The sequence below is a fragment of the Eurosta solidaginis genome, chromosome 5, assembly GCF_040869045.1.
Source record: "Eurosta solidaginis isolate ZX-2024a chromosome 5, ASM4086904v1, whole genome shotgun sequence".
Taxonomy (NCBI): Eukaryota; Metazoa; Arthropoda; class Insecta; order Diptera; family Tephritidae; genus Eurosta; species Eurosta solidaginis.
In genome coordinates, this window is record NC_090323.1 from 219,564,399 (window position 1) to 219,585,972 (window position 21,574).

Genomic DNA, 21,574 nt, shown 5'->3' on the forward strand with positions numbered 1-21,574 from the left:
TTCGCCCGCGTAGGTGAGGTTGACAATTGGGTTTCGGAAGCCCTGAAGCTATAAAGCTTTTCTATTGCGCTTATCAACTCTTTCAATCCCCATCGAGGCCTTCTTCACTCCCCCGCCGTAATTTTGACGGGTCAAACATCGAACCGCCTGAGCAGCATCCACAGCAGAGGTGACATGCGGCATGCCCCTTTCCACTGATTTTGTAGCCTCATACAACCCCTACTGTGAAGTTCTATATCTTCCTGCAACTAAGCATGCAACCTATCCATCTGGTTAGGGCTTCTGCTATAGTCATCAAGAGAATTTTCGCAGATGTATTTAAAAATATATACATAAGCACAAAATGTGACTGCATAAAATGGTAAATCTACGCAAGTACTAACCTAAAGTTCGTTAACATGGATTTTAATTGACCCAAATACACATCTGCATACATGCAAATATACACACATACACACATATTTACATGAAAGTGCACATAAATCCAATGCGTGCCAATATGCTTTTGGATGACTCTGTATGAATGTGAATTAGCGTTTTGCGATTCCCACAATTTGGTCGATTGTTTTAGCCAAAACGTTTATATCTTCGCCTACTTTGAGTGTGAGTAGGAGTAATTTTCAAAGTTGGTGAAGTCTTTAGCTATTCATGCTCTAATCATGGTCGGGCTTTGTTGTTAAGTTTTTAGCTTTGTTTATGGTATAGTGAAATCACAGAATTTAAATACCATATTTTCATAGCACTTATGTCTGTTGTATATATTTAGTTGCACATGTTGTAAGATAGTATGTATTAGGTAATATGACTAAATTTGTTTTCATTCTTTTCTTTATTTTTTTTACCATTGAAGATAATTGCTTTTTTGTTTCAATGATTACTTGCCGAAAACATGAATGGTCGTGACTTACTTTGACATTAATCGCTATTGTAGACACGCATAGAAAATAGGCGTTTTACACGCATTAAAGTAGATGAAGGTGTCTGTTTTCATTTCATTTCATAAATTGCTTCTACAATTTTAGTATTGAGGTACACGAAATATCTAAATAGGATAGCATGATAATTGCTACGCATCTGTACATACACGCATTCATACAAACATATATACAACAACTTAATTTTTCGTCTTATTTTGCGGTCAAGGTAAAATAATAATGAAAATGATTATATCTGATCTGATTAAATCAACAATTTTTCTTGCTGTTTTCATTTCATTACAAAAAAAAAAAAAAGAATGGAATCAGTTTAATCATAACAAAAATTTATCTATCCTTAAATTAATCAAATCAATTTATTTTGTGCGTTACAATTATTATACTTTGTTGCGGTAAACCAGCATGAAAATTTCCATACCATTTATCAAAGCCAGCATAACGAGCAACTTTTTGCCCAACGAAAGACTTAAGCGACAAACCTCATTTTTAATCAATTCAAAGAAAAATTTGTATCTCTCTTGATTTATGTTGGTTATTAAACAAGTAATTTCAGAAATTAATTGAGCTATAAAATATTGCATTAGCTTAGTTATTTAAAATGTTCGAGTGGGCATGGATTCGCAAGAAAAAGGCTGTACTTTGTTCATGACGCACCTTTAGCTGTTAAAATTGCCTATATTTTGATATCTGCATATTCAGCAGTGTTGCTATTTTATCTTTTTTATACTCCGCGTGCTTTGCACACAGAGCATATTAACTTTGATTGGATAACGGTTGGTTGTAGAGGTATAAAGGAATCGAGATAGATATAGACTTCCATATATCCAAATCATCAATATCCGTCTGTCCGTCCATTAACACGATAACTTGAGCTAATATTGAGATATCTTTACCAAATGAAACCGGATGATAACCACGCCATTTTTATATATATAACATTTTGGAAAACACAAAAAACCTGATAATAATAAATAAACACCTAGAATGTTGAAATTTGATGTGTCGAGTGATATTGAGACTCTTGATAAAAATTTGAAAACGTTTTTGAAAATGGGCGCGGCACCGCTCACTTGTGATAAAATCAATTTTAGAAATATTATTAATCATAAATAAAAACCGTTAAACCTATCATAATAAAATTGAGCAGAGAGCTTGCCTTTACAATAAGGAATGTTTCGAAGAAAATTTAAAGAAATCGGTTAAGGACCACGCGACTTTATTTAAAAAATATTTTTAAAGGGATCGTGGAGGAATAAAATGAGTTATATATATTTGCTTTATATCAATTATATTTCTTTTCCCAAGTGGAATTATAACAAGAAATAGGACAAAATACAATTTCTTGAAATTGGGTCTGGCCCCGTCTCACTAAAACAGCACATGTTTCTGTTAAAAAAGTATTCTTCTCACTTCATTGTTATGAAGGGAAATATTTGGCAGTAAATTCAAGCCCTCGGTTTCGAAGGGACCCGGGTAATTTTTTGGCATTACATGAGATATGTATGTCAATATGGGTATCAAACGAAAGGTATTTTACTCCGCATTTCTATTGATACTGCTAAGTAGGGTTGCCACTTGGGGTTGCCACCTCACCTTTTTTATATTTCGTTGTATATCCACTACCATCTCGGAAACGGGTGAACCGATTTGAATCAAATTTGGTACATCGATAGAGTATTATATTTTAAGATTTTTCACCTAGGTGGTGCCACTGAGGATGTTTTCACAAGGTTGCCACCTTTTGCCAAGAAGGGTCTCAGTCTCTTACAAAATTGATTACCACTCAAAAAATTGCGGGTATGCGCAGCCGTTTTTGTTATTAAACTTTGAAACAAACACAAGCTTTTTTTATTTATTTAATTTAAATTTAAAAATTTAAAAAATTGTAGTATTACAAGTAGAATAAATCAGTTAAGACATGCGGTATAAGAAATTTAGCACTTGAATTAAAAACACACTTACCTGTCCTAAAAGAAAATGTAACTAGATTTGATTAAGGCTAAACAAGTGAACAAGTATTTAGGTTAGAAGGATATATTGCTTTTTAATCCAAAAATACATCAAACTGCACACAATTTGTATACAACTTTAAATGTGCGCGGTTAGCTCCGTTGACGTTGCAAATGGGTTTTGGGGGTATGTAAATTATTCAGTGGACATATAGGAACGCCACGGAGTATATTAAAAAAAATTGGAATATTTTGAAAAATCGATTTTGGCCAGCTAGATTGATCAAATACCTCAACGTGCGCCCGTTTTATGACTAAGCAATTTTCTATGTTTCGGGAGCAATTTATCGAAGAAAAATTGTGATAAGATTGGGTACACATATTTTGCTTATAACAGGAAACATTTCTAGAAAAACTGGACGAGATCGTTTAAGAACCACCCATATTTATATAAAAGACTTTTAAAAGGGTCATAGACGAATATAATAAGCTATAATCTTGCGAAAAAGAGCTCAATATTAATGGTATTTTACTTTTTAAATGGAACTATAACAAAAAGTTACAAAATTTAAACATTTTTTAAAATGAGCGTGGCACTGCCCTTTGTTTACTAAGCAATTTTCTATGTTTTGGGAGCCATGATTCGAAGAAAAATTAAAATATCGTATAAATAGTATAAATGAGCAAGATCGATTAAGGACTACGCCTACTTTTATATTAAAGACATTTAAAAGGGTCGTAGGCTAGAATAATAAGCTATATCGTAGCACAAAATAGTATTGCCTCAATGATATATCATTTACCAAGTTTTGTTGCAAGAGGGAATGACTCCCCCTTTCTAAAAACACCACCCCCACCCACAGGAGGCTTATAGTTTGATCACAATTTAATATTAAAGTTACCAAAAAAATGCAAGAAAACGCAGTGAATTTTGCAAATATGGTGCTACCAGACTTCAAAATATGTATAAATAAGAAACGACTCAATCTATTTTAATCGCGCCATGTTTTATTCCAGATTTTCTATTTTTTTTATGAAGTAAACGTAATTTATTTAAAAAGAAACAAAAAGCGCCGCAGTCGAAAATTTGGAATTAAAAAAATCGGGCGATTTTTTATAAAATATACGTAAATAATTTAAAAAAAAAATAAAAAGCGCGGCAGGCGAAAATTTTTCTATTTTTCGTGAAATAAATATACGGAGTTGAATGAAAAAGGTCCGTTTTCCTTGTTGGTACTATTTAAAACATTTTTCATTCTTGGTACAATTTAAAGCATCTGGTAGCACCATGCAAGCAGTGAATTAGATAAAATGGCTGTATGCTTGTGTTCGCGGAAAGTAAACAAATAAATTATTAAATTTTACAACAATAATTAAATTTAAACAAAGGAAAATAGTTGTTTGTGGTTTTATAAACATTATAGAGTGTACTTATGTATAAAATTCTTGTGAAAGTGTTCGTATGTAGATAAAAAGTGGTAGTTATACTACGGTAATTGTAACAACTCATTACTAGTAAATTATTAATAACAATTAAAAATTACTCACTGATTCTCGTTGGGGAACTCCCTGAGAACCTATGTGCCAAATTTAAAAGGTGAAACCCCTTTGGTTTCCGAATAAAACCAATTGGTCCCTTAATGTATAGCCGACTCTTTTTTTTTGTCTATCTAGTCTTTTTTATGGAAAAATTCTGGCAACACGGATATAATTAACCACGAAAATTGAGTGAGCGTTGCGCGCGCGTTGTTGCCTTATCTCATTTAACATTGCAAATGACATTTTCACAGTTAACCATGTGTGAACATAGATTGACGTAATGTCTTTATAATGTGGCATGTATTATGTTTGCACGTTTTCCATAATTAAAAGTGTAGCAGTAATTTCGAAACTAAGTCACAGGGTCGCTGAATTTTGAAACTTAATTCTCCTCAAATTTGTATGTAGCGACATTATAGTCATTAAACAATTTTGTTCTCAGTTTGCCTTGGATCAAGCCAGTCGCTATACAAATTTGTAAATACATATTAAATCGTAACTGGGTTATGCGCCGAACTTGGGACCAACTACGTAAAAACTCCTGTTAATGAATGAAAAGTAAAAAAAAAGTAATTGTAACTGCTTTATGAACACTTTTATACTCAATTGAGCAGAGCTCACAGAGTATATTAACTTTGATTGGATAACGGTTGGTTGTTTAGGTATAAAAGAATCGAGATAGATATAGACTATCAAATCATCAGTATCGAAAAAAAATTGATTGAGCCATGTCCGTCCGTCCGTCCGTCCGTTAACACGATAACTTGAGTAAATTTTGAGGTATCTTGATGAAATTTGGTATGTAGGTTCCTGGGTACTCATCTCAGATCCCTATTTAAAATGAACGATATCGGACTATAACCACGCTCACTTTTTCGATATCGAAAATTTCGAAAAATCAAAAAAGTGCGATAATTCATTACCAAAGACGGATAAAGCGATGAAACTTGGTAGGTGAGTTAAACTTATGACGCAGAATAGAAGTTTTGCAAGCTGTAATTTGGCAGTTGTTGAAGATATCATGATGAAATTTGACCGGAACGTTACTCCTATTACTATATGTATGCTTAATAAAAATTAGCAAAATCGGAGAACGACCACGCCCACTTTAAAAAAAAGTTATAATCTTTACAGTATATAAGTAAATTATGTCAACATTCAACTCCAATAATGATATGGTGCAACAAAATACAAAAATAAAAGAAAATTTCAAAATGGGCGTGACTCCGCCCTTTTTCATTTAATTTGTCTAGGATACTTTTAATGCCATAAGTCGAACAAAAATTTACCAATCCTTGTGAAATTTGGTAGGGGCTTAGATTCGAGGACGATAACTGTTTCCTGTGAAAAAGGGCGAAATCGGTTGAAGCCACGCCCAGTTTTTATACACAGTCAACCGTCTGTCCTTCCGCTTGATATATCTTTACTAAACTCAGTTCACGTAATTATCTGAACTCATTTTGTATTGGTATAAAAAATTGCCGAAATCCGACACGCCCACCTTTGCGATATCGAAAATTTAGAAAAATGAAAAAAATGCCCTAATTCTATACCAAATACGAAAAAAGGGATGAAACATGGTAATTGGATTGGTTTATTGACGCAAAATATAACTTTGGAAAAAAACTTTGTAAAATTGGTGTGACACTAACCATATTTAGTAGAGAAAATGAAAAAGTTCTGCAGGGCGAAATCAAAAGCCCTTGGAATCTTGGCAGGAATCTGTTCGTGGTATTAAATATATAAATAAATTAGCGGTACCCGACAGATGATGGTCTGGGGCACCCTGGTCAACATTTTGGTCGATATCTCGAAAACGCTTTCACATATACAACTACCACCACTCCCTTTTAAAACCCTCATTAATACCCTTAATTTGATACCCATATCGTACAAACACGTTATCGACTGGTCCACCCCTATGGCGATATCTCGAAAAGCCGTCCACCTATAGAACTAAGGGCCACTCCCTTTTAAATAAACATTAACACCTTTCATTTGATACCCATATCGTACAAACGCATTCTAGAGTCACCTCTGGTCCACCTTTATGGCGATATATCGAAAACGCTTCCGCCTATAGAACTAAGGCCCACTTCCTTTTAAAATACGAATTAACACCTTTAATTTGATACCCATATCGTACAAACGCATTCTAGAGTCACCCCTGGTCTGCTTTTATGTCGATATCTCGAAAGGGCGACCACCTATAGAACTAAGGCCCACTCCCTTTTAAAATACTCATTAAAACCTTTCATTTGGTACCCATATCGTACAAAAAAATTCTAGAGTCATCCCTGGTCCACCTTTATGGCGATATCTCGAAAAGGCGTCCACCTATAGAACTAAGGCCCACTCCCTTTTAAAATACTAATTATCACCTTTCATTTGATACCCATATCGTACAAACGCATTCTAGAGTCACCCCTGGTCTGCTTTTATGTCGATATCTCGAAAGGGCGACCACCTATAGAACTAAGGCCCACTCCCTTTTAAAATACTCATTAAAACCTTTCATTTGGTACCCATATCGTACAAAAAAATTCTAGAGTCCCCCTGGTCCACCTTTATGGCGATATCTCGAAAAGGCGTCCACCTATAGAGCTAAGGTCCACTCCCTTTTAAAATACTCATCAGCACCTTTCATTTGATGCCCATATTGTACAAAAAAATTCTAGAGTCACCCCTGGTCCACCTTTATGGCGATACCTCGAAAAGGCGTCCACCTATAGAACTATGCCCCACTCCCTTTTAAAATACTCTTTAATACCTTCCATTTTATACACATGTCATACAAACACATTCCAGGGTTACCCTAGGTTCATTTTCCGACATAGTGATTTTTTCTTATTTTGTCTCCATAGCTTTGAGAGTAATGTAATCTCGGTTACACACGAACTTAGCCTTCCTTCCTTGTTTAGTTTGCAGAACTTTTTGCACCAGTCCTTATTTGCGACGAATTCTTCGTTCGTCTGTATTATGTTTGAACCCATAGTAACATTAAATGACTTTCCCGGGCAAATTTCGCCCGCATTGCCACGTTAAACCGATTAATCTCGTAACGATATTTTAACAAATTCCAATACTATGCATTCAAGACTAGAGAAAAGTCATAGTTTAGCACAGTAATTTAACTTCGCTCAATTTTGCGGATTTGCCGATATATTAATTCTATTTGAACGCATTGAAATAGACAGAAAAAAAGAAAACTTTAAGAAAATATTATGTTTTAAGAATCGTGCAAATAAAACCAGTCACGACAACGACCTGAGTACAAATTTGCGCATTAAAAGCAAAGCATTTAGTTGCACACACATACACTAACACCAACATAAGTTCAGTGGCGTAATGAGGTTTACTTGCGCCCGGGGAAAAATATTTTTTATTTTGCAGTCACATATTTCGATAAAAAGTTCTGTTCCATCGACATCTGTATTATTAAATTCACACAAGTTCTTACAATTTCCAACGTCTAGGTAGGTAGGTTGAACTGGCCGGTCCATGAGGACCTCACATAGACTGATTGAGTCCGTAGTGTTACCAGAAGTTTGTTTTAACGACCAAACTGAAAAACCCTATCAAAAACCAGGACCTATGTTGTAAAATAACTCCGTCCTCTTGGCAAATACTAGCAGCTTCCTAGGACTTAAGCCACTTGCTGCTTCTAGATCTGACAGCTGTATCACTCCTAATAGCTGGAGTCTTAGCCTGGCAAGTGCAGGGCACGAGCACAGAACGTGCTCGATCGTTTCCTCCTCCAACCCGCACTTCCTACACCTGCTATCACTGACCAAGCCTAATTTAAAGGCATGTGACGCCAGAAGGCAGTGTCCAGTCAGAATACCCGTCATGAGTCTACAGTCCTCTCTTTTTAATGATAGAAGCAACCTAAGGTTGTAAGACCTACACATAATCTTCGACACTTTACAGCCCCGCGCTTGAACCCACGCCTTTTCTGCTTGGTCGATCATGTGCACCTCTCGCATTCGCTTAATCTCGCCCAATCTAATTGCGACGTCTACGGAGCATGCTTCAAGGGATGCGCCCTTTTTAGCTAATTCGTCCGCTTTTTCTTTCCCATCTATTCCCATATGCGGCGGCTACCGTGGTGTGATGGTAGCGTGCTCCGCCTATCACACCGTATGCCCTGGGTTCAACTCCCGGGCAAAGCAACATCAAAATTTTAGAAATAAGATTTTTCAATTAGAAGAAAATTTTTCTAAGCGGGGTCGCCCCTCGGCAGTGTCTGGCAAGCGCTCCGATTGTATTTCTGCCATGAAAAGCTCTCAGTGAAAACTCATCTGCCTTGCAGATGCCGTTCGGAGTCGGCATAAAACATGTAGGTCCCGTCCGGCCAATTTGTAGGGAAAAATCAAGAGGAGCACGACGCAAATTGGAAGAGAAGCTCGGCCTTAGATCTCTTCGGAGGTTATCGCGCCTTACATTTATTTTTTTTTTATTTATATTCCCATATGCCCTGGGACCCAATATAGATGTATGCTTCTCCCTGTCCCGATTCTCTCCAGAGACTGCTTACACTCTAACACGCATTTAGATGCTGTGCTATGCGAGATTATTGCCTTCATTGCTGCTTGACTGTCAATATAAAAGTTAACGCGGTTGCAGCTTAAGCTATTCTCTTCCAGGGTTTCTACTGCTTTGGTTACGGCTAATATTTCCGCTTGGAAAACGCTACAGTAATCCGGCAGCCTGTAGGATCTGCTTAATTCCGGATCAGCGCAGTATACCGCAGACCTTACTCCTTCCACTATTTTGGAACCATCGGTGTACACATGTATCGCCTCGTCCGCCATTTGCGCACCCTTGCGCCAACCGTCCACCTCTATTGTGGCCTTAAGATCTCCCTCAAAGTGCAGGTAGGGAATCACGTAGTCTGTTCGTCTTGTGACTGAGGACGCTATACTACTATGGCCATATGGTCGACGCTCAAGCTGCCCCGAAGCATCGAGCCTGGTTGCGGTCGTTAACGCTTTGTTCTTTGCTACCAGGTCTACAGGTGGAATGTGCAGAATGGCATACAGTGCAGCCGTCGGGGTTGTTTTCAGGGCTCCCGTAATGCAAAGCATCGATAGTCTGCATACCCCCTCTAATTTTTTGAGGTATGTTGTTTTTTGTGTGGCTTTCCACCAAACAAGAACTCCATAGTATAGAATAGGGCTTACAATCGCTGTAAAAACCCAATGAGAAAGAGAGGGCGATAGGCCCCACGTACACCCCAGGATTCTTTTACATGCATAGAGAGCCGTTGAGGCCTTCTTGACCCTCTCCTCCAAGTTGAGCTTCCATGACAGCTTACTGTCTAGGATGATTCCTAGATATTTTGTGCAAGGTTTCTCCTGTAAGGTCACCGCCCCTAACTTAGGCCTGGTCCAATTTGGGACCTTGTACCTCTTTGTAAACAAGACCATATCCGTCTTCTCCGCATTGACCTTCAGCCCGACATTAGATGCCCAGGTATGAATATCCCGAAGCGCCCGATCCATCAAAGAACTAATCGTTGGAAGGCATTTTCCACTTATGACAATTGCAACGTCATCTGCGTAAGCCGTAAGTTTTACGGTTCCCTCATCGAATTGCCTGAGCAGTTGGTTGATGACCAGTGTCCACAGCAGAGGTGATAGCACCCCTCCCTGCGGCGTGCCCCTGTCCACTGATTTCGTGGCTTCGTACAATCCCCATTGTGATGTAATCTTTCTGCAATTTAACATGCAGCCGATCCATCTGATTAAGGCAGGATGTACTTTAATGTAATTAAGACCATCCATAATCGCCCATTTTGCAACATTATTGAAAGCCCCGGCAATGTCCAAGAAGACTCCTATATTCCAGGGATTTCTCTATGCTTATTACCACCCTATGCAATGCGGTGTCTACCGACTTGCCTTTGGTGTACGCATGCTGTGTTGTGGAGAGCAGCTTTTCATCCACGTTGGACTTTATGTACACATCTATCAGCCTCTCAAAGGTTTTGAGCAGAAATGATGTTAAGCTAATGGGTCTATAGTCTTTGGGATACACGTGACCGATCTTCCCCGCCTTTGGTAGAAAAGCTACACGAGCAGTTCTCCAAGAGTGCGGTACATGATTCAGTCTTATGCACCCATCGAATATTATTTTAAGCCATTCCACGACCGCCCTACTTGAGACTTGTAGCATGGCCGGGAATATACCATCTGGGCCCGGCGATTTAAACTTAGAAAACGTCTTCACTGCCCACTCGATCTTGGTATCGGTCACCAAGCCCGGCACCACTAGCTCCGTGATCGAAGTGTGAGTGATGTCTGCTGGTTCTTCTAAACCGTCTCCCGATGGGAAATGTGTATCGAGAAGCACCTCAAGGGATTCCTCACTATCACGTGACCATTCCCCGTTCTCTTTCTTTATTAGTCCCTGGACTATGTTTCCCTTTGCTAGGACTTTTTTTCAACCGTGCTGTTTCACTGGAGCACTCTATGTCCGTACAGACACTTTTCCATGAGTTTCTCTTCGCCCTGGTAATTTCACGCTTGTAGATCCTCAGTAGATCCCTGTACTCGTCCCGACACACTTCGCTTTCCGCGGTCTTTGCGAGTTTAAACATTTCTTTTACCTGTCTTCTTAGAAGACTCAGCTCATTGCTCCACCATGGCGGCTTTGCTTTTCCTCTGAATCTTCTTAGAGGGCAAGCTTTGTTATACGCAGTCATAAGCGTCCTTGTTAGGAATTCATTCGACTCCTCCAGTTCCTCTACATTAGCAACCTCTTTGGGTTGTCCCAGTTTCGTTTCTACATGTTTCTGGAATTTAGTCCAATTCGTTGCCCTAGGGTTTCTAAAGGTTCCTCCCTTCTCTACCCTCTTTAGTGGGATGCTGAAGCTTATATACGCATGGTCTGAGAAGGATGGTCTATCGAGAACCATCCAATCATACCTTGATATATCACGCTCGGAGCTCAATGTAATATCCAGAACATTGCTGGATGTTGGACCAATGTATGTAGGAACATTTCCCCTGTTGGCTATCTGCAAATTGGTTTGCAGGATGTAACAAAATAGAGATTCGCCTCTCTCGTTCGTATCTGCTCCTCCCCACGCATTGTGGTGCGCATTTGCATCTGCGCCTATGACCAACCGCCCTTTGCGCCCTTCCTCCTGTACTAGCCTTTTGCACTCCATCGGTGGAACCTCCGCAGCATGGGCCATGTAGCAGGACGCCAGGATAAATGCCTGCTTATTCTTTTGCTCAACGGCCACCGCTACGAGATCCTCGGTGGTGTAATTAGGCAGCATATATGAATGCAGCTGTTTCCTTACCATTACTACAGCTCGCACCCGTCCTTCCGTTTGTGCGTAGTAAACGCCAAACCCGCGCGCGCTAAGTCCAGAAACCTTTCCTCCCGATGAGAGCCACGGCTCCTGGATCAGCGCCACGTCAAACGAACCCTCCTCAAGGGTTAGGAGGAGTTCGCTCGACGCCACTTTACTGTGTTGGAGGTTTATCTGTAGGACTCGCAGCACCATTGGGCTGTTTGTCCCCCTCAAGCACCTTCGTCTTGACGTCGTCGTCCTCCTCTTGCCCTTTTGGTTTAGAGTATTCGAGGCCCCCTTCAGCCCCTCGTGAATGTTGTGCCGTGTGTTCCTCTGTGCGAGTCACAGCACCATTTAGCGGTTGGTCCTCTTCTAGCACGTTCGTGGTGACGTCGGGGACCTCCACCTCTCTTTTTTCGCTTAGGCTTCTGAGGTCCTTTTCGACTTCGCCCACTTCCAGCGTGTTAGGATTTTTATCCTCGGGACTTCTTTTCCTGAGTCGCATGTAAATTTTGCCAGTGCCAAAGGACATTTTGCCAAGCTGCGTGTACAAAATATCCTCCGCCTGCTTGTTTATTTGGAAGATGTAGAACTGACCATCCTCGGTAGGCCGAGATACAGTAAATACCTTCCAATCCTGTGTCGGTATGTTCGGATTCTGAATCTGCAGAAGTCGCAGTGTATCCTCCGACTTCATCACGCATGGTATCCATACCTTAACTTTTGGTACCGTGGGGATTTGCGCTTTATCCACCACCTCAAACCGCGCGTTCGTGCCATGCCTTTGGAGGTTTGGAACGACTTCCTCCAGCCACCGCAAGCTCGCGATGTTGTCGCACGCTATCATCTTCACACCATTATACCATCCCCCCGAATCAAAGGTTGGAAGGGGCTTACTTGGTTGTTCCCGCATCATCTTAAGCATTAAGCTAATAAGCTCCCTTTCCACAGATCTCCACCTTTCAGTAGTCATTTGTCCGAACGGACTGCTACGATCAACCAGCGCCACAGTCAGTGACTGCTTTGCCACATCACTCATCTTCTCGGGAAAAGCAGGATTCTTAGTGTTATCTCCCTTTGGAACCTCCGAGAACACCGGAGTCTTCGCGTTACCTCCTTTAGCGCCTCCGAGAAAGCCGGAGTCTTAGCGTTATCTCCCTTTGGCTTATCTCCTACTTCCGTAGTTGGAACTTCCCTCTGACTGGCAACTTTAGAGGTAGTTGCTACCTCGCTATTGGAACCCATCTGTCTTACAGCTTTGGGCCTACTTGTCCTGTCTATGCGACTGCCCTGCCTCGCGGCTCTAGGACTGGGTCCTTTCTGCCTCTTGAAAGCAGGCTTGTCGCCTTCTGCCGAACGTTGCCTCTTCATTCTGCCATTCGACGCTTCTTCCTCCTCGTACCGGTTACAGAACCGAGGGTTTCTCGCAGCAAACCTTTTGAACTGCCTTCGACCTACTTCTACCGCTTCATGGGCCCATTCCAAGCGCTCGATCTCCACTTCTGTTGGGTCGACCACTGCTCCCAAGCGTTGTACAATTCTTAGTGCTGCACGGTACTGCGAGAGAGCTCTTTTACTTCCTCTGCTCCGTACCCTTCTACACTCTTCTACTCCGTTTTCATTTGTGTGCTTCTCCAACACGGAGTTCATTGAATCAGCACTACTCTCGCTCCCCGAGTCCGACGCATCGCTTAATTCGTATTTGTCGTCCTTGGATTGCGACTCAGTCCTCCTCTTTACATCCTCCTTATTACATTCAGGTAATGAGTTGTTCATCTTGGTCGTACGACCACCTGCCCGACAAGGCGGGCTCAGCGGTCCAGTATTATATGCGGGGAAAGAACCGTCCGCCACAGCAGCGCCCCTTACTGCGGTAAGGCCATAAATGCTTCCCGAGATGGCCCGGTATCGGGAAGGCTCCGTTCGAATACAGCCGAATTTATCCCCTGGCTGCAAATCGTCCAATAGGCACGGTCCGCATAACACCCTGGATTAGGGGGTTGGCAACGTCTAAAATAAATCCAAATTTAAAATTAAGGTCATTTAGCCGTTTAAATCTTGTACGTATTTCTTGTTGGAGACGATCGAGAACACTTCATAACCAAGGACGGAAAAATTTTTTTTTTCGTAGTCGAAAAAGTCCTGGTCAAAAAATTGTCCTAGGTGAAAATGTTTGAGTTCCCAGGTATCCCTATAGCAATATCATGTCGAATAATGCATCATTTTTATTTTTCGAACTTTTTCCATAAAAGTCCACATATAAAGGCAAAATCTGTATTTTTATTTTTTGAGTTGTTGTTGTTGTTGTAGCGATACGGTTGCTCCCCGAAGGTTTAGGGAGTGATCGATGTGATGGTCCTTTGCCGTTTACAGATCCGGTACGCTCCGGTAACACAGCATCATTAAGGTGCTGGCCCGACAATCTCGGGAACGATTTATATGGCCACATTAAACCTTCAGGTCAATCCGGTATTTTAGTCGCCTCTTACGACAGGCATACCTACCGCGGGTATATTCTAACCCCCTGACCCGCTGGGTTATATTTTTTGAGTTCGATAGAACTAGTTAAACTCGGACTTTTAAAAATAAAAGTCGGGAAATAAAAATTAAATCCGGACTTTTATTTTTTAAGGCCAAAATAAAAGTCCGGATTGATAACAAAGAAACGGCTTATCCGATTTAAATTTTTTTTATTTCGGATCAGCCGTTTCTTTGTTATCAAGCCGGACTTTTATTTTGGCCTTAAATAATAAAACTCCGGATTTAACTTTTATTTCCGGACTTTTATTTTTAATAGTCCGAGTTTAACTATATAGACTCAGGTAATAAAAATCCGAAAATAATTTTTATCTTGATACAAATATATTATAGGAATTATAAAAGGAATAACAGTCCATAACGTTAGAAATTTCACATTCTGTTGAAAGACCAACATCTCTAGCCGATTCTACGAGCATTTTTTTATGTGAAAGATTTATTTTTATTAAATCGCTGTGTACCATAACCATAAGTTTCTCAAAAAACATCCACCTTTTTAAAAAATTAAAACAATTTTCCGCACTTTTGTTATTCACTTTGAAGTAAAACTTTCAGCGCTCTAAAAAAAATAGTAATCACCAGCAAGCAGATTTGAATTCTTATCGAGCCATTTATCATTTGACTCGTCATAAAGTGAAACGTTATTTATATATTCTCCTCCATCATGGCCACCAACCATCCACAATTGGTTGTCGAAAGAAATACAACCAACCGTACAAAGTGCAATACTCAAAGCGCAAATCTTAGTCAAACATTTCTTTGCGGATCGTAACGTTCCACTGTTGAGATGCAAATGCTTCCATTTTTGCCACCTACAATGAATATTTGTCTATTGTGCACAGTTACACCAGGCGCATAACGCGCTTCATTCATATCCGTACATCGCGACCAGCAATTCGTTGTAGTATCATAGCATTCAACAGATTTTAAGTCACTGCCATTATATCCTCCTATAACATAAATTTTTGCGTTGAGAACAACTGCGCCAGCATTATAGTGGGGAGTGATCATATTGTAACGAATGTAGTGCAATTCCGCTTATTTGCAACCTTCTGCTAACGTTCGAATCACTAAAATGTTGAAAAAATAACTCCAATATTCAATAATGCAAAATGGTCTTTATTAGACTACTTCCACAATAACACCTCTACTTCTCAACAGATAGCGTGCTTAAATCAAACTGATTAACTTATTCTCAGCTTTACTTCCTTTTATACTCTGTGATTTCCTCGTTCGCATACTTCCAGGCGTTTCTAGAATTTAACTTAGTTACCAGCTATAAAATTACCAGCTATAACTAGAGATGCACCATATAGCTTCTCTAATGCGCGTGTATGTGTGAGTGATACTTGCACAAATACTTGCCTACTTTTGTGAGCATTTCAGATAAGGTATAAGCATGTGTTTATGCGTTTCTCTCCGCTGCGTGTACGTACATATGTGTAGGCATAATGATTGATTCGTTTATGTAGATACAAGTGACTGCTTGCTTTATTGTTGTTGTGGCTATATTTACTTAGTATCAGATTAGTGATGTGAGTATCACTTAGCGTCACTAATATTCGTCACAATATTTTTTATTTTCTTCCAGCCATTGGAAATGGAATATATTTCGACTGATGCCGATGCTGCACCTAACGCCCTTCCTCCGATTGCATATATATTATCATTTAATAATACTACACAATGGCAATATCGCGACTGATTCATAGCAGGCAAATTTTGAAAGATTTTTGTTTTGAAGTTCCAGCTACTGTCATTCATAAAAACTACACAGAAACCGCAGACATCTATTTGAATATCAATCCATTTCTGCCATAAATTCTCGGTTTTGTTATATTGAAAATTGGTTCTGAAGTGGCCATCGCGTATGTTTAAAGCCAGAAGTGTTTCTTGTGAAATTAAATTATTCCCTCGACGCGGTTTTGGGTATTTTACAGATAAGGAAGAACGGGCCGAAGGATGGCTTATCCAGGTTATCGTCTCCAAGGCTGCAACCTCACATCCCGATAATGGTCGAATACGAGTCAAAAGAAAATTGATATCAAACTGTGTTAGACGTAGGCAGGCAACTAAGTCGGGTAGTAGTTGTTCACGTGCAGAAGCATCGTGCTCATACCAATACCTCACTGCCTCGAACACGTTTTTCTCACTTTTTATATTCAAATCATCTCTCTTTAATAGGATATTCAATTTGGTAGCGTCGAAATTTAAAAATTCAGTTCATTTGATTACACTCATAAAATAGCTTATTTCATATTCCAAAATTGTCTCACTTAGTAATGCACACTGTATCTCACGCTCTAGGATATACCCTCGCTCCAACTTATAATCGGTTATACGTTCTATTAGGAAGTCAACAGCAATAGCAACCGCGTCTTCCAGCTGCAAAATCAACGCAGTCTTCAACATTTGCTCCACATTTTCAATGCTTATGAGCGTTTTGCCGGTGTGTAACAAAAGGCAATTAAATCTTCACACGTGTTGCTGTCAATGTTGGTGATTTCGATGAGAGGGCAAATGCCTTTCTCGCTTTTAAAGAGTTTCTTGAAATATGGACTTGCCGCTGACAAAATCAAGCGGTGCGCTGTAACTAGCGCAGAAGGATTTGATAACTTGAAAGTGACGTCAACTAAGTCCTATTCATCAAGATGCTCGTAGATTTGGTATAAAAGCTTTTCAATAAAAGAGTTCGCTCCGTTGGGGTTCACCTCGGATAGGCCTTGTCGAGTACTGCATACAGCCATAGCCATTGTTCTTGAAAATTAGTATCCTGTTTCGAAACCGATAATTTAGTCAGACGGAATGATGCGATTCTATTGAAATGGTAGATTATATTATTCCCAACAGAATGACGCCAATTATTATACCAAATATTATAATGCTTCGAAATTATGGCCGACACAATAAAGTTTTTCATAGAAGCGTTGTTTACTATATTGTTTGACAACTTAAATTGTGGCGCTTTCTTAGATTTCATACCAGAAATCATGACGGAACAATACAAGGTGGCAGCATGGTCACATACCTACAAACATAAATAAAAATTCCATGTATTTTGTTTTTGTAAATTCAATGGACAAATGTCAAAATCGTACTACGCCGAAAGTTGATGTATCAAATCAAATAAAAAAAGGGTATGATCAGTTGTCCCATGCTGCCACCTTGTATCGTTCCGCCATGCCAGAAATGAACCATTGTGGATACAACAAGTGTGATAACTTCTGCATAGACGTCAAAATTACAAATATAATGGATCACCTGATTTTTATTTGACTATCGCTTTCTCATTCTGTATCTCTTTCTATCAACCGCTGAAGATAGCTGGCCCTATGCGCCACCATATTGAACTCCCTGTCAAAACGCTGCCAAAATGCGAAAAAGTAGCCATATTGAATATCCTGCCAAGCAGTTGACGGATAAGATATCACACTTGTTTTATCCACAATGAAATGAACTAATGTTATGAAACTAAAATTTAGTATATTTTGCAACAGAACTGTAGCTTCGCTTCTGGTGTTACTTGTGGCATTAGTGTCCTCTGCTAATTGTTCTACATCGACAATAACGTTAAACGCTTGTATCATGGCGCTCCATCGTGTTTCAGATTCACGTTTGACAGTTTTTGTTAAAGCATATTATGACGAATATGAGCAACACTAAGGGATACTATCATCTCTAAGCCAATACTAAGCAGTGACTTGTATGCACACCAACAAATCAATCATTATATCTTTACATATGTCCATACAAGCAGTGGAGAGAAACGCACAAACACATGAATATATCTGATATACTCCCAAAGTAGGCAATCATCTGTGGAAGTATGACTCACATATACACGCGCATGTGGCTATGCGAGAAGCTATAATAATCGTGCATCTGTATTATAGCTGGTAAATAAAATAAATGTAAGGCGCGATAACCGCCGAAAAGATCTAAGGCCGATCTTCTCTTCCAATTTGCGTCGTGCTTCTCTTGATTTCCCCTAAAAATTGGCCGGACGGGACGTACATGTTTTATGCTGACTCCCAACGGCATCTGCAAGGCAGATGTGTTTTCACTGAGAGCTTTTCTTGGCAGAAATGCACCCGGAGCGCTTGCCAAACACTGCCGAGGGGCGACCCCGCTTAGAAAAATTGTCTTCTAATTGAAAAACCTTATTTCTAAAATTTTGATGTTGCTTTGCCCGGGGTGTGAACCCAGTATAGCTGGCAAACGAGTAGTAAATTCTAGAAATATAAACGCCTAGAAGTATGCGAACGAGACATCACAGAGTATAAAAGGAGTTAAAGCTGAGTAAGCAGGTATCAGTTTGTTTTAAGCACGCTATATGTTGAGAAGTAGAAGTGTTATTGTGAAGTACTTTAATAAAGGCCATTTTGAATTATTGAATGGTGGAGTTATTTATTCAACAGTTTAGTGATTCGAGCGTTAGTAGAAGGTTGCAAATAAGGGGAATTTTCCAAAATTCGATACAATATTTTAATAATTTCCATCGTAACGTTGAACGTGAGAAAAAAAGATATATGCTTACAATTATTCCACAATCTGTCGCAAGTGTTCCGGATATATGCATGCATTTTTTAGTATAGAAATTTTTTCCAGAAATCAATATTTTCCAGAAATCAATTATAATAAAAATACAAATTATTAAGGAAATTCTGCTTAGAGGACCATTTAGAGCCCCCCTGTGAGTAGCGCCCGCAGCAAGATGCCACCTCACTACGCCACTGCATAAGTTGCAATCAGTGAATGAATCTCACTTAAAGGAATGGATGAGTCTCAATAATAAATAGCCTTTCAATGCAACGAACAATTTTTAATAAAAATTACAAAAAATAAAAATATTTACTCGTACTGCAGTCGCGCTATAAAATGAGTTTGAGTCAAGCTTATCTAATTTCGTCACTTTACATATTTATGTTGTTGTTGTTTAAACTTATGTAGATAGTTTCCAGTGGCTGTAATTTACATTTGAAATCTTTATCTAATACAACAGCTCAGCATCAAATTATCTAATTAACAATTGTGTATTTTTGTAGTTGACTTTGTATGCAGTAATGTGCATTATTTAAAAGTAAACGTAGCTTAGAAACAACAATAACAACAAAAATCACTAATAATAAAATTTGTCGTCACAACCAACTTGCCTTAATGCATCACTCACTCATTCACTCACCTCTTGACTTTGTTCCAACGATTGTGTGCTGTGTGGCCTTACTGTCGCCGGATAATTACGTAATTGCAGTTCTTGATGATCTTCATGTTGTTGGTGTTCATGCGGTGCAATGGGACGTATAATGAATTGATTTGGTTTTGGTCCATAAATTGTTTCCTGTGGATTTTCCGGATCATCTGTATCGGCGTTGTCTGAGCGATGATTTGCATAAACAGCTTCATCTTTGGAGCCAATTTGTCGTTTATCTTTTGCTGTTTCGTCTGTTGCTGGCGAACTTGCTAGCATTGACGTAAGCGATGTGTTGGCATCTGATTGTGTTGCTGCAGATGACGTTGGCTCGACGGCACTGATTGCAATTGATTTGGTATCGCTTGTTACTTCAGAGCGCGCACTTAAAATGCCTGTAAGAAAAAAAATACACAGTGGGTTATCAAAAATGAGCAATCTGAGAATAATTTTACTTAGGCCAGGTTTTTTAGTGCGGGCGTAAACTCCATTTAAATTTGGTCAATGACATACTTTTTTAACGCTCATCTTAGCTTATGCGACCAAAGTGGCAGGGTTAAACTCTAGTCAACTTTAACTGAAGTTTATATTTGCACTGAAAGGCTGGGCCTTAAAAAAATTACTGAGTTAATTTAAAAGCAGCGTACACTACAATCGGTGTTCCTTCCTAACTCTGACTTACATACATAATTTCACAAACATTTCTAGATTTTTTTAGTACTTACTCTATTCCTACTTGTAGCCTTCTTTTCTTCCATTACCTTTCCTTTTCTTTAACTCTACCCTTACACCTCTCTGTTTCCTTCTATCTCTACCCCGATATCTTTTTTTTCCTCTTTTTGAACAAGTTGGTCCCTGGGTCATTTCCCGAATAAAAATTAGTTGTCATGCGAAGGATTGAGTCTGGTTTGTCTATAATAAAGAACCCATATGACCGTGAGCCTAAATAAATTTGTATCTGTTTTGTTCATCTATTGAAGAAATCGCCGCTAGCGCAGAGCAAGTTTAATTTATTCAAAGTTGTGGAAACTTTTCTAAAAACTTACTCATAGACATTGTCTACCTTTCAAAATAGCTGAAACCTTGGCTTGGAAAACGCTGTAGCTACGTGACAACCAAAAGAGATGAGGCACTCCAGAATACCGCCTAGCGACACCCCTCAGGTGGTTAGGGGGCTTGGAATAAACCCGCGGTAGGTATGCCTGTCGTAAGAGGCGACTAAAATACCAAATTGATTCAAGGGATTGTGTAGCTCAACCCTTTAAAGGGGCTGCTATCGCAATTTACAGCTTCTCCAACCCCATTGTCAACCTCACCTAACCGTGGCGAATACAGTTTCTTTAGCAGGCTAGTAGCTTAATGGTGCTTGTTACCGGATCTGCATCCGGCAAAGAACCATCAACATCGATTTCACTCCCCAAAGCCCTCGGGGAGTGTGCTTATCGGTACAATAACAACAAAAACCGCGTACCGACCTGTTCGTTTGTCGAAAAGCTATCAGTATAGGAGGAAATGCTTCCAGTGGAGGCATATCAACCACTCAGTCTCTTCTAGTCATGTATGTTGTAACCTAGCTTTATGACAAGAAGTACATTCAAGGGGTTGATAGGCGCAATACAAAGCTTTATAGCTTCAAAGCTTCCGCAGCCCAATTGTAAAACTCACCAAAGGGGAATCCTGTTACAAATATGAGTGTATCATACACATATTTAGCAGGCGAGGCTCTGGCGACTCCAATTTTCTTATGGAACTGGGGGTGGGGAGGGCGATATGGCCTAAAAGGTTTAATGTGGTCATATTAATCGTTCCTGAGATGGGCTAGTACCTCAATGGTGCTTTCTTACCGAAACGTGCCTAATCTATATCCGGTAAAGGACCATCAACACCGATAAGACTCCCCAAAGTCTTCGTGGAGTGTCTTTATCGTTAATACAACAACAACAAGTACAGAGGTCTACTAGTGGGCCAAAAACTGAAGTCTTTGAGAAGCTAAGCGATTCATATGGTACTTTATCTCCATAAAGACGACACTCTTAAGTATGAAGCCGAAAATGGTGTTGCTCTGAGTTTTCTAAAAAACGCATTCAATTAGCTGATATAAATGGGACAACTGATATTA

At 39.5% G+C, this 21,574-nt stretch overlaps 1 protein-coding gene across 1 annotated transcript in view; it reads right to left on the reverse strand.

Moving 5' to 3' along the window:
• The window catches only part of LOC137252542 (transcription factor SPT20 homolog), a 45,634-nt gene that overhangs the window by 12,138 nt on the left and 11,922 nt on the right, over positions 1-21,574 (reverse strand). Inside the window, exon 2 of the mRNA XM_067788433.1 lies at positions 19,450-19,850. Within this exon, the coding sequence (XP_067644534.1) occupies positions 19,450-19,850 (401 nt within the window). The remainder of the gene's footprint in view (positions 1-19,449; positions 19,851-21,574) is intronic.